The sequence below is a fragment of the Branchiostoma lanceolatum genome, chromosome 6 (assembly GCF_035083965.1).
Source record: "Branchiostoma lanceolatum isolate klBraLanc5 chromosome 6, klBraLanc5.hap2, whole genome shotgun sequence".
Classification (NCBI taxonomy): domain Eukaryota; kingdom Metazoa; phylum Chordata; class Leptocardii; order Amphioxiformes; family Branchiostomatidae; genus Branchiostoma; species Branchiostoma lanceolatum.
This window is the reverse complement of record NC_089727.1, coordinates 10,826,761-10,844,219: the sequence shown is the minus strand read 5'-3', so window position 1 is coordinate 10,844,219 and position 17,459 is coordinate 10,826,761. Positions and strand designations below refer to the sequence as shown.

The 17,459-nt window shown below is 39.7% G+C and overlaps 2 protein-coding genes across 7 annotated transcripts in view; one reads left to right on the top strand and one right to left on the bottom strand.

Annotated features, from left to right (window-relative positions):
* The window catches only part of LOC136436541 (relaxin receptor 1-like), a 43,585-nt gene extending 32,226 nt beyond the window's left edge, over nucleotides 1-11,359 (bottom strand). The window contains exon 1 of one of the 2 annotated variants that reach the window (XM_066430586.1): nucleotides 11,250-11,359. The gene's annotated coding sequence lies outside the window, so the exon portion shown is untranslated. Of the gene's footprint in view, nucleotides 1-9,738; nucleotides 10,044-11,249 lie in introns of those variants that run through there. The other variant, XM_066430584.1, reaches the window with a different exon arrangement.
* A 2,437-nt stretch (nucleotides 11,360-13,796) lies between these two features.
* LOC136436539 (nucleoside diphosphate-linked moiety X motif 6-like) lies at nucleotides 13,797-17,421 on the top strand. Of its 5 annotated transcripts, none has more exons than XM_066430579.1 (7): nucleotides 13,797-13,893; nucleotides 14,309-14,415; nucleotides 15,044-15,150; nucleotides 15,449-15,652; nucleotides 16,149-16,204; nucleotides 16,376-16,433; nucleotides 16,775-17,421. In XM_066430579.1, the coding sequence occupies exons 1-7, from the start codon at nucleotides 13,873-13,875 to the stop codon at nucleotides 17,146-17,148; spliced, it is 927 nt and encodes a 308-aa protein (XP_066286676.1). In that variant the 5' UTR covers nucleotides 13,797-13,872; the 3' UTR covers nucleotides 17,149-17,421. The 5 variants fall into 5 exon arrangements, with proteins under 5 accessions (XP_066286676.1, XP_066286678.1, XP_066286677.1 ...); XM_066430581.1 differs by having other exon boundaries at nucleotides 13,821-13,878; XM_066430580.1 differs by having other exon boundaries at nucleotides 13,877-13,900.
* The last annotated feature ends 38 nt before the right edge of the window (nucleotides 17,422-17,459 follow it).

Here is a 17,459-nt window from a genome sequence, read left to right as displayed (position 1 = left end):
GAAGTACGTCACTCGACTTTCAAGTTGAAAAAGTGACACATATTTATAATACATATTAATGATTGGTCTTCTTAGATGTTTCAGGCATGTCGATTGTTAATGATACATAGTAGTGTACAACACCATGTTTATAATTCAGTAGGTGTAGTGCATAAATAGACTTCGAAGAAAATTGTGTGTAATTCGGCTTCTAAGCTCTGCTATATATGGGGGATAGATCAGTATATGTTTTGATCCATAAATCCTACGTAAAAAAAAGATATTGAAACTTAGCTACCATGTATATATAATTGGTTTTATAAAACATAGGTACATCTGATACATAGTTAAAATGGAAACATTAGCCATACCCTTGCCAAGCAAATTACAATTACAAGGGTCATGAATGAATCAAGTGTCAAGGGTCAAGTGTAAGTGCCTTGAAAATCGAAGCGACGATCAGCACCTATAAAACATTACATATATCTATCTATTGGTTTCTATCAACTATATATTGCCTCTCAGCAGGATCAACGCGAATGTAATGCTCAGTCGTGAAAAGAAGCATGCCAATGCCACTTTCATAGCAGGTTCACTTTTTTATTGAATGAGTTAGAATTTGGCACAAAGGAAAAGAGCAAATTTTCTTGAGACTGAAATATATATATTCCCTTGTTCAGATTTTAATGAGGAACTGAGCTGATTTCAAGATAGCCGCCTCCTTGGAAGTCCGTCAGTTTCCCTAACCCACTGTAGGAGGATGAAATTACACCCGTATGAAAATACATATCTATATAAAAGTTACTTTGTTCAATTCTGAACCTCTCACAGTTCACTTTTACAGATGCTAAAAAGGAGTCAGGTGTGATATCAGAACCAGTTTTGTTCCTAGCCGACTACGTAATGAGTTGATTAAAGGTTCCTGTAGACAACTTTCCAATCAAAATGAGAAAAGAAAGTAACAAAGAGTTATCGACCGTTTAACGACTATGACCTTTGCTAAGTTGTGTTTCTCTTTATGAGGAAAGTTTATGAGAAATAAGTCTGCACAACCTCGATGAATTATCACACATGAAACTCTGTATCCAACTCATACCTTACTCCATCCCAGCAACGATGAAGGAAAAGCTGATCACAGTTCAGAAATTGAAATTGGCATCTGGCCTATAGAGATACGAATTTTGATACATGTGCAGCTATGGGCTACAAAATGAGATTCATTTCTAAGACGATATGTGCCTTAAACTTTGAACCCGTGCCAACTTTCACCTCATTCTATATATACAAGAGCCCATTGTGAATAAAATCGCATGTTACATTATACAATGCTGACAATAAGTCATCTCTCTAGGAACGCATAGCAAAAATGCACCATAGGCGCACATTTTATGGAGGAGAATCTATGATTGTTTTGGCTGTCTAACAACATATTTTCCAAACAGCTGCACTTAATCGATTTCGCGTTGATTAACTATGATGACCCTTCTTAACTTCTATGATGACCCTTATCTATCTATGATGAGCATTATTCTATTGATAGTACATCTATGTTGAATTGTTTGATTGATCTGTTTTGTATGATTGTATCGCTCTTGACACGTTAAAAACTTGGTTAGAGTGTTAGCATTTTAATTTTGTTATTACCTTATAATGTCATTGACGTGAGTTACCCTTCTTAACTGTATGTACCTTTCATTGTATGATTGTTACACTGTTTTGATAAATTAAAGATTGGAAAATTACGAATAGATTGAAAAATATGATGATTCTATTTACGAATAAAGTATGTTCATTGAATCTGTCTACAAGATAATGAACAAAGTCTTGTATGCATGCAAACTCTGTAGGTTTCACCACTACTTTATAGCAACCATTTGACATATGTAACCAGATTCGTTCTAGTAATTTGTTATAATTTGCGAATCAAACAATTTTCCAACGAACAAAGATTTACAAATTTTAAAGGTTGTTAAGCTATCAGGCAGCAAGATCATCATCATCATTTACTCATTTTACCATACTTAGATCCGTGCCTTTTTTCAGGTGCCCCTCCTAGATACATAAAAAGACATATAGAACAAATTTAGACCATATTCAAGTTACATAGGAAGTTCATCATATTACACAGAGAAACTAATTGTCTTGATAACTAACACTTCTGTCCTGATGTTGTTGTCGAGGTGAAAGCTGGTGAAATATTTCCCTTGCGTCGGGGTAGCTATCCGTGATGGCGAGACTAGACTGTTATTACCAAATATGCAGGTCTAATACGCTACATGGCCAGCAAGACAAATAAGGAGCTGTTACAGCTTGACGAATTCGAATGAAAATGCCAGTCAATCTACCTTGAATAGCCCCCAATTAAGATCGTCGTTACCAAGCAGACTAAATCAGCTTAATGATCTGTAAACATTACATCTTGTCTCTATGGCTGTCCTATTAAGACAACCGTTTCAAAAACGCGTCAAGGGCTTTCCAGCCGTCATGCGAAGTGATTTAAGTTTCATGGAGAGACATCAAAAGGGCTCTCTCTTACAATTGACGGTACGTGACTTGGAACTTTAAGAATGCTCATTTTTCTCATATCAATGCTTTGAATGCTAAGGAACGTATTCTAACGGAACATTCTTCAAAGATAGCGGATTGGTGATGGCAACATGCCTTGCCAGAATTCTTTCTACCAAACCGTTAAGATATTCGCTAACATACGCCTGGTGTCCCTCGTCGCGAGTGGATTCCAATCCCTTAGATTTGTAATCATTACTGTACGGAAATTAACACTGGCACTATCTCTGCGGCGTCTCTAACAAACTACAAATACTCGAGCTACAGCTCAGGCATTAATCAGCTCCTATATATGGTGCGCATGGTCCGGGACTCGGAACGGAGGATGTAATCAGTTCGGCAGCAGGGGCAATCATAGCTAAGTTCCACTAGGTGGTTGTTTGAGACGCATCCATTTCCGGTACTTTCAATGGCATCTTAATGGGTTGGAATGTGCACTGTAACAAATCTTCCAATAGCTTGAGCTATTAGCTGGCTTCAACGCGTTGGTATATATGGAGACAGACTGTGTTTCTAGACATGAATACTGATGGGGTGCGTTAACAGCCATCACGGACGTAGGGTTAATATACAAATAAACGCTCCTCTGTACGTAACTGGCCATGATAGATATAGCAGTAAATCATATGGAGCGTATCAACATTAGAAGACATATGCTGGGGTTTACCTGGGTGATGTCATAGGCATGAATGCAGAACCCACCGACAAATAGCTTATAATTAGATTTCTCTCTGACCTCGTTAACCTTGGCAAAGAACTTCACCGAATGGAAACTTATTGTTTTTGCTCCGTTTCTTCCTCTTCCTCTTCTTCATATTTAATCAAATACGGTCAATGACCTGGACCAGACGGCTGTCACCCCGTTTATTGGTTACATGTAGCAGACCCCGTGGTGTTCGATTACAGAAGAAGAAGTTTATTGCGCGACAATTGTAACGGGTACAACGTATGGCAATTTGTAGATACAATTTGCTATTTCTTATATATAACAATTTCAAAGGACTAATCTACAACGTGAATAACAGTGGAGACAACCGATCTAATAATGTGCATTCCAATGCTCTAAAACAATATACAAAGTAATGGTAACGATGATAGAGTAGTATTCTGTGTCAGGAATGTAAAACATTGTCTCGTTTTTGCATAGAGTTGAATATAAATTGGCTACATTACATGCATGTTGCAGGGCAGAACTAGAAGGGCTGGTCACCATAAATATGAATGTGCTTGAGTAAGAATCAACAGAGAGCCATGTGAAGGTAAACATTATGTATTTGCTTGTAAATGTTACCTTCATAGTGTTATCTTTACCTTCAATCACTATCATTTCACAACTAGTTCTCTGGAAATCAGTGTTATGCAGTGTCATTAGAAAATCCCGCAATGTGGTTTTATGTGCTGATGAGCGGCATCTATAGAATATACAGTTTTGTCAAATATTGAGGAATTTCTTCAAAGAATTTCGTTTGTCTGCAGTACGCTGTACAGTTTTAATACTTAATGTTGTGGCGCAATCGTAACATTAATGTAATCAGTAACTTTCCAGTTATATCTTTTGACAAAATGCAAACTGATAACAATAACATGAAGCATGTTATCTATCCACAATACATGCACAGTTTTAGTCGTACGTTATGTTATGTTAAAATTGTAAAAGTTTCGTATGTGATAAGTAACTTCCAATGTTTTTATTGCAACAATGTACAGTATACTGGTTACAAACGCCGCTGTGTTGTCAAGAAATAAAACCGTGAATCATTTCTCCGATCGCCTAAGGGTACATTTCCACGTCTCTCCTGATCCGTTGCCAGTTTTGCACTGCTATAGGTCACCTAATGGCCGTTTTCACTCTTATCTCCTGATTCCAGTTTTACAAAGGCTCACACAACCTACACTTATCAGTAACTTTAAAGTGGACTTCTTTGTGACCTTGCTTTAGGACGAAGAACGAGGAGCTCGCCAAGACATTGATCTATAAGGTGGCTTTAAGTGGGAACGCAGGTGCGCAGAGGACCGTAACAAATGGACGTTCTTCCAATGCGGAATTAAGACTTCTCAAAAGAGAAGAGATAACATCTAATAAAACAGACAATTCTCGCTGAGATGTGCATTCAAGCCTCGTCCGACGTGCAGCCCCTGTGCCGTGCATTCTTACCCTGTAACGTAAATCACACCTACACATAATGTTTATATAAAAGATTACAAGCACGGTAAAACAATACCAAACGTTGTTCAAATGACTTGTGTTGCACCGGCTATTGAACATGACTGGGTTGCTGTTTGCAAAACAGAGCACGGTTTCTGAACTCAATCACTTCGACTTTTGTGAGTAAACAAGGAACCGGAAATACAAAGACCCCGTCGTGCACCATATGTTTTAAATACACCAATCAATCCATGAAATACATTTAAGATTCTGAAAGTTGACATTCTGAAAGTAAATACTAAGTAAGTACTCGCCTATAGATTTTATATTCCAAGGGCTGACTGCTCGGATTTTATCTTTCATTCAATGATAGTTATGTGACGTTATATCATGTTATGTTATCGGTCTTATTGTTCTTCAATAATACGTTGAAACTATCGAATATCTCAAAGTTTAAGCCAGCTGGCACCACACAAAAATGACAAAAAAGATAATCGACCATAGTGGTAACAGGGTTAATCCAATTTTTAAGACTGTATTTTGGACTACTTTTTATTGTCTTTGGTCATTTCTATCTCCAGATGGGCCCCGTCAAAGGACAATGGATGATGCATTCGACACTCTACCTCTGATGTAAAGAGATGAATCAACATTTTCCTAACATGTTTACACTGCCTGTGGGAACAAGAGAAACATCAGTCAACTTTCAAGAGCTGCTAATCTGATCTGTCATAAATCAAATTTTAGTTTGTCTCTTTGTGAGACAGGTTCCACCCTTGTTAGAAACATGTTCAAAAGGGCTGAGCTGATCAAGAAAAGGGCAAACAGAGCAGGAGACGTTAGCTGCCATTACGATGTTTTTACAATACGTGAGCACAGAAGAAAATTTGAGAAGCCCAAAAGACACAGATGTCTAGTCGAAAGGATCCAGTTCAAGGAGATTGGAAAAACTCCTCAAGGAAGAATTAAGTCAATTGCGCTTCAAATTAACTTCCTCCGACAAGTTGTTCTTGAAAATGACTAATAGAATAAAGTTTAAGGAACTATGATATTATGCATATTTATAATATCATGCAATTGTTTCAACAACGCTGGCTAAGTCTATACATACATATGGTGTATATATGTATAAATACCGGGTCACCAATTATCCAGAAAACAGGTAAAAAATAAGGCGACTCTCAGTTATATTCCTTTGTTTAAGCAAAGTTACATTATTTTCCACAACATTACTTGGCTGCTAAAAATGCTTGCTAACGTGCGTGGGATCGTAGGGGGAACTATAGGAGACATTGTAATTAATGATGTTTCCTACACGATTTGGCATGCACGAATAGTTACTGTTGCGTTTGTGGATTTCCCCGACATAAAGTATTGGGTACCTAAGTCATTACAAAGGAGATACGGAGGCTGTTTCAAGATCTTCTGCACTTCACCGGGGATTCGGTGCCGTGGATACAAATCTCTCAGTGAGTAAATACAGATGCCTAAGGCAGAATTTCAAGGCAGTAACTTCTCTAAACGGCTTTGCCATTTTGCCATATTGGAAGATTACAGAGGAGTGATTTCTTTTGACGATTGGAATCCCGGTAAAGGATGGCGCCAATTACACCTACGAGAAAGAAAGCCGTTCTGTCAAGTTATTTTATACTCCAACCAATAATCATGGAAACATATGACTAGTTCGATTTCTGATGATTAAAACCCACCGAAAGAGAAAAACTTTTCAAATGCGATGGCGAGTGCCCGCCTACTATTTTTCCAGCCATCCGCGGGGCCTGGTAGAGGCTACACGCCCTAACCGTGCCTTCTTCAGCTTCGCAGTAATAGCTCTGAGTTTTACAAATTGATCCCTTGGAAATATATGGAAATACCTCCGCGTTATTCTATAGCCTCCGTGCCTCTGATGAATGGTTCGTGACCCGAGATAAAAGCATGGCCACAATGGACATGTATGGGATATGATATAAGCTCTCACTTCGAATTACGACGCGTGCTGTACGACGTTTTACCTTTCAAATAAATGTTTAGGAAGTACCAGCGCAAAGAACACCTCACATTTCTCATGTTCTCTCCATATTTTCTATCAAGGATGATTACGGAGAGAAAAGTAATTTTCAATTGATGCTGCGTCCTGGAAGATACCTCCGCCCTCCATGTAACCACAGACGTGTGATGGAGCCACATCACGCTATGAGAATAACGGTTCATCTCATTCTCCGCACGTCGTGGCTATCATCATAATCTGGTCTCCATGGGTCATGGGGAAATGCATTGTCTTTGCTCTGTGCCTTCTTTTATTCCTCGTGAAGATTTCAAACGCTAATTCCGCAAACAAAGTAAAGTGCTTACCAGCAGGCTTTCGACCAGTCCTGTGATCCTCCTCATGTTAAAATGACCCGAAGTCTATGTCACGTGACCTGAACGGAAGTGTGACGTCAACAACGGTCCAAACGTGCCCGGCAATTGGTATCGACCCCCGTCTCGGAAATGTTGTTTTGTTCTTCATTTTAAAGTGAACGCCACCTTTATAACAGGTTTACAGGAACATGAAAATTCCAAAGATCTAAATTGGTTTGACACTCCCAGTCCTTGTATGGGATTTATTGGGGTTTAGGGTTCTGATTTGTTGTTGGTCAATTTTGACTTATGAAAACCTTGCGGCTACATATTATCAAGCCTGTTTCGTCTTGAGCTTAATAATGTCCTTTTTCATGTAACGTCCAAGGATGTTATTATACTGTATTGCTACAGACTCGACGTATTCCACACACGTTTGTTTGTAATTTGAAAGGAGGAAATTGCACGAAGACGCGGAATTCAATTCGTACCATCTCAAAATTGGCTTTAGCTATAAGTGTTTTATTAAACATGTGTGTAAACTCAATTCCTCTAATGCCTTGACTCAAAGAAGAAAATGCGTTCTGATTTTTGAAGTAAGATACATGTTCTATACTGTTATCATAAACCTTCACCTGTCTCTGTAAAGAAGTTTGAAACATTAAATCGTTGCCATAAGACATCAGACACCCAATCCGTGATCTCGGTACATACATGATAAATGGAGGATTATCCTAATTAGGGTTTTAAAAATTATTCTAGTATTTTCAGTTATAGGAATTCAATACATATCAGACATATAATCTATAGGAGGTGGAACATAAACGAATACCAAACAAGCAAATAAGGGCCTATTTTCATAATCAATATTAATAGGGAAATGCCACAACTCCTTCGCGATAAATGATGACAACTTCACGTAACGTATTATCTGTAAACAGTTTTACGTATGATCTGTAAAATGTATGCAATTCAACCTTTGGCTGCAATATATTTTTTATAGCCGATCGATCATAATAATTACCATTCATTCAAAATCCTTTATAAATTTAAATAGTTATACCGGCCGGCGCGAAATCTACGTTAGCCAGATATGAATCGCCGGAGACTTTGAATGTCGATAATAATAGAGGTCAAGCAAGATACTTCTTTCTGTAGTTACACATTCTTTTCACGTCCACTATGGGACTTGGCTTCCCTTCTGCACCAGCGCATTCAACTGACATCAATGATATACAGCAGCCGGTAAGCTCACATACACTGCACGAAATCCTCTCTTAAAGTTTGAGCGCTCGTACAGAATGCGTAAAGGTTCCATTTAGACTCACTTTAAGCTACTTGACGTAATATTTATTGATGATTTAACATCAAATAAACGCTACCTTTATGTTGGTTTGTGAAGTGGAAGTAGCTACCTTTAGGTACCGTAAATTAAGCTTCAATAGATGATATCTAATTTGCATAATGTTCTCTAGATTGTGTCATATATTTTGCCTTAAACACCTACAAAGAGTACATTGTTTGCAAATAGCTTTAAAAACCTCATTATGTGTCGGTGCTTTAGATTAACGTAGGAAGTAAAATCTACATCGGAGTAACTAACTCTGCTCCAGTTTATCCTACTAAATAAGATTTCTAGGTGAATGTCTAGCCCCTCATCACTGCCAGCATCATGGACATACATGTAGCTAGAGCAATTGCTGATGAATGGAATTGCAACAAGAGCCAGGGAACCATTAAAGGTGCTCCGTACAGACTGGAATGTGATCTGGAGAATGCTGATGAGTAAAGTGCGTTCGTGTATGTTCATACGTGAAGACACGAAGAAGTACGAGAGGATTTACAAAGACTTATACCAAAGCAAAAACTCCGTCTCCCGGCTGTCGATGCAATATTCCATACGAGTTATTCTACCCAAGACGCAACATGTAAATCGGAAACCAACTGGTGACTCGTTGCACATTTTCCCTGTAAACGTGAAACCAACGTTGACGCGCCTTTGGCCTTGAAGTACGGTTTATTGACGCCTGGAGGCATATAAGCCTCCATGATTTATGACTAGCGGATCTTCACTGAGGTAACGCAAGCCCGCTAAATCCCCTGGCGGTAGTTTCCGTGCCTTCCGGATGTTTCCTGGACCCGGCGCACCACAATGGGAGAAATGGAATCCCACATCCCTTCATTGATACTATCCCATGTTACTCGCGGATGGAATTCCAATGCGTACGTTCAGGAGACGAAAGTGTTATTCTGTTGCTTAGGTCTCTTACCTGCACAATCTCCGGCTGTCTTGTTCGATTCGAATAATGTTAATAATTTGGTGTGTAATCGCTTGGCATTTTCTAAACCCATAACAAACTGGACATGATGCAGGGAGGCACAAGTCATTCCCTGCGCATGCAAGTTTGAAGTTCGAATAAATAAATAGATAGATAGATAGATAGATAGATAGATAGATAGATAGATAGATAGATAGATAAATAAATATATTATTCACTGACAGTCTTCATTGAGTAAACTATCATTCCGTCCGCAATGATTTAGATAAAAATCTTACAGCTGTAAAGGAATATCATAATCACTAGTCTGTTTGTCCATAATCGGTAATTTCTGCTCCAAGTATTTCCAAGCCATTGAATACTACCTAAGATATACATCAATGTGACTTGAAACACCGACTATGAATGACAACACCATCATATACTCACGTCTTGTCGCAGCAATGCAGGCGATGCGGTTGTAGGTGCCAGAACAGCGGATTGTCGGGGAAGGTGATAATGTGACGGTCCGGAACACCAAGTATGCAAGAAGACGCTTTAAGGAGGTGATGACAAATAGAGGAACGAACCGGGCGTCTTTGTGTGGAAGGAAAACATACCTATCGGCTACAGCTAAAGCCAAGCCGACCTGAGAAGAGATATGTGGAAGGGGTAGAGCTCATTGTGATTGGAAGCGCGGTGCGGAAAGCCCTGAGATTGATGTTCCCAGATTAGAGATTGCGCGCCGGGTTATGTGTTTGATAAGCGCCCCCACTGGTTATGATGGAAAACCCAGAATAAGGGGTGACAGAGCTGTACAAAGGTGACAACAGAGATGGTGGTCTTAGTCCCTTCCCAATTCTTAATGTTATGCATATATACATGTACTGTCATTCTACCAAGATGTGTAAGATAAATCAGCTTTCCTTGCTTTCCTTAATTGCCTAAAGTGGTTAAACTCCGTGCTGTTTTGTTGCACTTGTGTGACACTTGGGTCACTGATGTCGCATCAAATGCCCCATTGCATTTAAAACGAAGGCGATGGAATATCTAAGACAGTATTCCCTTAAATCGTAGCTATACTAGTCAAATTTACAATTTAGTGTGAATGCGTAGTATGCAGTAATACTCCCGAGTTTCTTTCTTACGGATTTTCTTAGACGAATACTTGTGGGTGCGCCGAAAAAGACAGTCACGAAGAAATCAATGACAGATAAGTAAGTGACGACGTCAGTGGATTTGCACTAAAAGGTTTTCACTTAAAGGTGAGAATTACCGTAAAGCTTTCAAATTGTATTGAGCCAGGGTGCACGGCCTGCAATCTGGGGCTCGTAATGTGAAAGCTGATTGGTAGAATACGGCCAAATGATCCCATCGCGCGTGGTGCTCCCATACTGACCACGCAAACAGCGTAGGCCAGAATTCGTCTTGCATATAACAGGCAACACTATAGCTCCGGAGAAACATTCTAAATCCGGAAAACATTAAGACCTTTTTTTTTTAAGATCATCTTATGTCGATTGTGTTACATCATGATGCAGAATACCAATAACTTAAGGGAGACATATTTCATTCTGATATGATAACATACAGTTTGCCCAAATTCTGTCTGAGGTTCCCAGAATTCTGTCTGGCGTTCTCAGAATTCTGCAGTTCTGCCCATGTCCCTGGAGACATCTGATTGCTACCTAAATATTGATGTACCTTTTGTTACATCATACTGTAGTTAAGAACATCAGTGTTTCCCGGATAGGTATACATGTTGATTTATAAACACCGGTTAGCAATGTGTATTTGCAGGTTTTCTTCCACAAAATCTGAATCGATATATGTGTTGCGAATGACCTATGTCAAGTTTTACCACATATCTCCCAGCTGAAATAGGATTTGATACACACATGACATGCACAGAGCGTAAATTACAAAACCTTAAGTAGCTCATTGACTCCAAATATACTCACTTTTAACACATTGTTGTTTGTTGTCCCACATGACCTCTATAGTATATACATGATGTACAGCAAAGACATAACAAACACGTCAAAATGGAGGATCTTCCATTGGTATCATGTGAACGGGAAAAATGTTCCCTCCACGGGTCGAAGAAAGGGTTTCAAAGAGAATCATCGTCACTTTTATGTGGTTTGTACAATATATTGCAGTGCTGCACGCAACGACGCACAGTCGCATTAGCGTAACGACTGATTGCATTGACTTTCCTGTCATCCAATCAATCCAATTAAGAATCAAGAAAGACTGGTGCTCAATACGCGTTTTACACTTGGGTGCGGCAATGGCCTCTGGGACAGACAAGCCTCTCCTGAGGTAGAGTCTCTTTCATGTTGGTCCCAGACTCATCTTCTAGGCCTGTCACTAATGTGTTGTACGATTACTATCAACTCCAAATGTCGAGTCAATACAGCTATGTACAACATCAGAGTCTGAAATGGTGGAGCAGTTTCATTAAATAATGATAACGTTCTCTACCGTTCTTACTTCCTGTGAAAAGAAGCTGCTGCCTCTCTGCTCGCTATGTAGTCTCAGGAGACCTGTTAGCCTGATTACTTTGGAACGAAAACGGAGCCTTGCGGCACCCAAGGGCTTCTAGTTTCCGGGAAGAATCACTATGTTGCAAAAACAACATACACATAAGCTGTCGAAAATATTACATTTTACGTCCAACAACATGTTAATTGGATATATGCGTAGCAACAAGAAATGACATTACCCGCACCGTGTCAACATTCACGGAAACACCCCGATATCGATCCTTTCCTCTATTGGATGTTGCTTTCTATTTTCGCAGGTTTCCATTAGTGATCACATCGATAAAAATCAGCAGGTCTCCTGAAGTATATTGCCTCGACATTGGTCAATAAGTCACCATTGTTATCACTGAACTCTGACGTGACTAGAATAGTAACAGCAGTGCAGGTGGGATCATGCGGGGCCGATGGCCGGTGGAAGATATGTCTTGACTCTACGTGTTGTAGAAATACCGGATTGGAGTATCATTTGCTAAACGTTACGTGTTGTTATTATAAAATGTAGGGCGCATATGAAACTAAAAAAGATGATGGGAATGAAAAATACAAAATGTATGTCTAAGGGCTAGAAAGGCATTATTTGCGAGCAAATACATCATATTTCACTGTCCTATCAACGGCGGTCACCCCTCGGCTATACAACTCTCCTGGCTACATAACTCCCTTGTGTGTGCCCCCCCCCCCCACCCCCAATACATATGCCGCCGTTCTAGGAAGTCTGCGAAGGAGGCTAGGGTGTACGTCCCTTGTGCACCCTGCTTTAAATGTGGAAGACCTTCACACCTTAATAATGTGATATGGACAACTGTTGTTTCGATAACAAAAGCAATAAAAACGTAGGCCTTCCGACAAGATGTAGCCTGTAATTACTTCTTAACAAAACCATATTGCTTCTTAAGTTGAACAAAAAGATTTAAGCGTCTCTCATATGGGAGGTTTTCATAGTAATATGACACACATTTTGCTTGTGTTTGTTTGTTTGTTTTATTTAGATCTCCATTCATGTATAGTTTTCCAATCCTACACTATTCTTCCCGGAGTCCGTCTACATTAAATACAAGAACAAAACTTACTTGTTAAATAGTAAATTAAACAAAATTGAATATAACAGGTCAGAGGTCAACTGAAATAACAGAAACATGATTTGGATATTGTGTGCAAAAAACAGAAGTAATAGCGATTGACAATATGTGAATAACTGAGCATAAACTGATACAGAAAAAGTGTAGTAATCATAATAACAAAACGTCATATGATAACTTAAACATACTGTTTATTTCAAAAATTACCAGCATGTGTCAAGACGCATGTGCCTATACTTTTTACTCCAGAGCTTGATGTGTTCTTTAAATGTGCGTGTGTTTCCAGATGTGATGTCAGAAGGTAAGATGTTATGTGTTTTTATGCTCCTATATACAAATGTTCTGGTTTTAGCTTTGGTCTTGGGTTTGGCTTGAGTAAAGGCCCCTCTTTGCCTCGTGTTGTGCGCATGTGTGGATTCAATTCTCTGCAACTTAAAAAAAAATACATTTAGGATGATTCTCATTTGCAGTTTTGTGGAATGCATATACGGCACTGGTGAAAAGCCTTTATCCTTTTACGCCGTACAGGAGCGACTGACCTCTCCTGACATTTCAGTTATCGCTATGTATCATGTCCATTCAGAAGTTCACTAATGGAGAGAATTACCCCATAAACAGCCTCTTACTGTTGTGTGGAAAGTTCAGTAACCCCCCTAATGTGTTTCTTTCAAACGATGACTGCTGTTCGTGAATAGTTTCATCAGGCTGGTAAATCGCTTCTTTGTGCACAATTCATTCCAATTACCTGCCAACCTTTCGGTGGTCCTTCTTCCACTTTCCTCAGAGTAAAACTGCGATTAAGGGCTTTCGAAGCCTCTCACTTTGGGGTCCTCGAACAAAAAATCGATTCCAATGTCCGAGTCCGGTATTCGAATTTTCGACATTTCGGTGCACTCGAAGCGAGTTCTGTGGAACTCGTGCCGTATGGTTCAGTGGAAGCTGGTCCGAACACCCGTATGAAGGTTATCGCGGCCCATGTATGATGTATGATATCTAATGTTCATTGTATGTGTGTCAGTCGCTAAGGGTATACTAACATGCCATGACGACGTTTAGCGGCGAAGGATATTATTACAGCGTATGGTAGTCATAGCACTGCAGTACTTCAAATGACTGAAAGAGGTCGCTTTTGATCGGTTCCGTTTGGGAGTGAGGCCAAAGGTCACTATTATATAAATATACGTCTCCGCGCCCATGGTATGAAGTGTCCCCCTACCAAATCATTGTCTATTCCGTCATAATATCTTGAAGCATAACCTTTTCAGCATAACCTTTTTCTATAGGGGCTAGTGAAAAGGTGGACCTACAGTGTACCGAGGGACGGTTTGATTTAGGACGCATATATGTAATTACAAACGGTGTTATCAGTTGTTGTTGTCCCCTTTACTTTAGATGCAGTCATTACAAAAGTTGATCACCAGGCCACTGCTGTCATATAGATGGAGGTTCCATACAAGCTGCCATTCACAACAAGATATGTTAAAAGGCAAAGTTGACAAGTAAGTATTTTGTACCACTTCACAACAGCTAAATAGTCTCCCACATCATTATTACTGAGTGTATGTCATACTTTATATTACAATGTCACCTGATCAGGCCTAGGAATGTTGCCACACACCAGCTCCCCAGGTACAAATCTTATGTCCTTTGGAGCAGAGGTAGGATGACAATACCTCAATGGTAAATGATGACAATTTGATTCACATAGTTAAGGAGAACAGCTACTGTAACATTAACGATACTGTAAATCTTGAAGCTTTTGTGATTTTATTTTGTTCGTTTCGCAAATTCATACTGTAGATGTTTTCCTTGTATGACTGCTGTGACTACTGAAATTTTTTAACCGTTCAATTCAAAACACTGAAAATCATCCCTTTCCCTCCATCGTCCCCACCATAAAATAAAACTGTAACCGAAAGTACATTGACATTTTTGAATTTATTGCATACAAATTATCCACGACTGTGAGTTAAAGGGTGGTGTTTCAAAAGTGAGAAGATGCAAGGTCAAGATCATACACATGGTCACATGTGTGGTTTGTGATAATGACAAAAGTAAGTAATACCGTGTAGAGGTGCATGTTACTTGGTATGGAATCCACACTGTTTGTTTTGCTGTTGTGCTCAGATGGAAAGGTGTGACCGTTGACCTGGGCAGTCCTGACTGTGGCCTGGAGGGGACATATATCCAGACCAGCCTCAGGGAGCTGGACGCCTTCGCAGGGATGCTCAGAAGTAGGTAAAGTCATTTCTGTTAGGCTACAAGGTAGTCACATAGATAGTGCAGCAGTACTAGTGTAGTGAACACTAAAAAGATGTGTGGTGATTAAAAATCCTGAAAATGAAACAGTAGGAGACACGTTGTATGTGAACGCCAAATGACCTAATAACATTTGGTATGGGGTTACGGTTTATGCTTTCGCACTACAGATGAGGGTAGTAAATTGGCATTGGGAGGAGAGGGAGTGAAATATACTGCATTTGCTGGCAAATGTCACCTATCTGGTTTGTTTATGACTTGTCTGCATTACAGAATCTCTCAAGCAATGGAAGACGGAGGGTAAGAGGGCAGTCTGGCTCAAGGTGCCCATCTTACAGAGCCGGTTTGTACCTGTTGCTGCCAGTCAGGGCTTCCAGTTCCACCATGCAGATAAACAGTACTCCATGCTTACAACCTGGCTGCCCAAGGACCACTGTAAAATACCTCACTTTGCATCACATCAAATTGGTGTTGCAGGTAGGAAGCTTACAGCAACAGATGTACTACATTTTTTACATCTGTCTCATAACCTTACGTTTCACTGAAACTGAATTCAGTTTTTCTCAGAACCTTACGATTCACTGAAACTGAATTCAGTTTTTAGATGTTTCAACTTCAATTGTTCAAAAGTATGGGACGGTAGAATTACACAAAGAAAGCTGAGAACAGAAAAGCACTGGTGTGAATTTTATCTTGATTATTTGGATTTATCACAACAAGAAGGGGAGGGCAAGACAGGTGCATGCACACCTGTTTTTGTAAGGCCCAGGAAAATTAATGTTATGTTTCTGATTAGGGTTCTGTTGATTAAGGTCAGTACATTGGGATGCTCTTCTTTATATACTTTGCCAGCGGTCAACCCCCAAAAAGGTCTATGGTCAGCAGGTCTTTGCTGGGGTCGGTCAGGTAGCCAGAAACAAAACATTTTTTTCTAGGCGTATGATGTTGTTTTGTTTCTCTTTTCACTCCATAGGCTGTGTTCTCAGGGAAGATACTAAAGAGGTTCTTGTTGTTCAAGACAGGAACAGGGTGAGAAAAGTTTGCTCTCAATCATAGAAATCTGATGAGGACATTTCAACAAAAAATAGTTTGTTACACAAGTATAATCTGTACAGTTGAATTACATGTATATGTATGCATAATAGCAGAAATAAAAATTATAGATAAAATTATGCACCTTTCTTTGTCCTACAACTGAAGGAGACATCCCACATGTGGAAGCTACCAGGAGGTCTCTCAGATCCAGGAGAAGACTTTGGTAAGACTCATATATCGTATACTGGACAATGTTTACTAGGGCTGGTGCATAGAGAAGGCTTAGCACCTTGAAAAGGGACATACTGTATTCTCTCCAACATTCACTGCTGTGTGTAATTCTTTCAGTTGCTCTCACGTGCACTGTTGTTTTATGGTTTTGTTGCCTTCAAGATCAGATAGACAGTTTCCTGCTATTAAGCCAGATAATTAACTGCTTGAGTTGTCAGTGTTGTAAATTACTAGTACTGAGCTTGCTGTACAAGATATATAGGTTTGGCCTTCTTGGTCTGACGGCCAAATCTAAATATCCTGATGACTTAACTGGTATGTTCCTTTCCCCAGGAGACACTGCAGTACGTGAAGTCTTTGAAGAAACTGGAATCAAGTCTGAATTTCAGTCAATCCTGACCGTTCGTCAACTACACAACTATCCTGGTGCCTTCGGAAAGTCTGACCTTTATATTGTGTGTAGATTACGAGCTTTGAGTCACGATATCAATCACTGTGCCGATGAGATCATCGGGTGCAAATGGACGGACGTGGGGGAACTTGCGACCACTCAGTCTACCTCGCTCATCTCCACCCATGTGGCACGGCTTGTGCTGCACGGCTTCAGGGAAGGTTTCGACACAATCGACATCGGAATGAAGGAGCTGCCTGCTGTGTTTAAGAACATGACCTACAAGTTGTACCACAGGCAAATCCCAGACCTATGAAACATGCATGTGCACAAAGGTCAAGGGAAATATTGTTGTGTTTCCAGATAAAACTCAGGTATGAAATGATATGGCCATAGGGTTGGTATTGATATCTTTAAACACATTGTATAGTTGGTCAGGTTGAAGCAAGTTAGTTACTGACTTCTTTGTTCTTGTAGTGTCTCAACTTTTCCATCATGTACAGGAATAGATCTAGATGAAGTCAGGGTTTGCATCATTTTGTAAATCAAATGCCACACTTTGAAAAGGATACAGAAACCTTCAAAAGAGTATATTGTGTGACTCTTTTCTGCTTGAAGCTCATCTTT

Excerpts from the sequence above, each read along its gene's own strand:
- LOC136436539 (XM_066430579.1), top strand. The coding sequence starts at position 13,873 with ATGAAGGTTATCGCGGCCCAT. Across the intron at positions 14,416-15,043 it reads TTAAAAGGCAAAGTTGACAA|ATGGAAAGGTGTGACCGTTG; the intron begins GTAAGTATTTTG and ends TGTTGTGCTCAG. Across the intron at positions 16,205-16,375 it reads TTGTTCAAGACAGGAACAGG|GAGACATCCCACATGTGGAA; the intron begins GTGAGAAAAGTT and ends CTACAACTGAAG.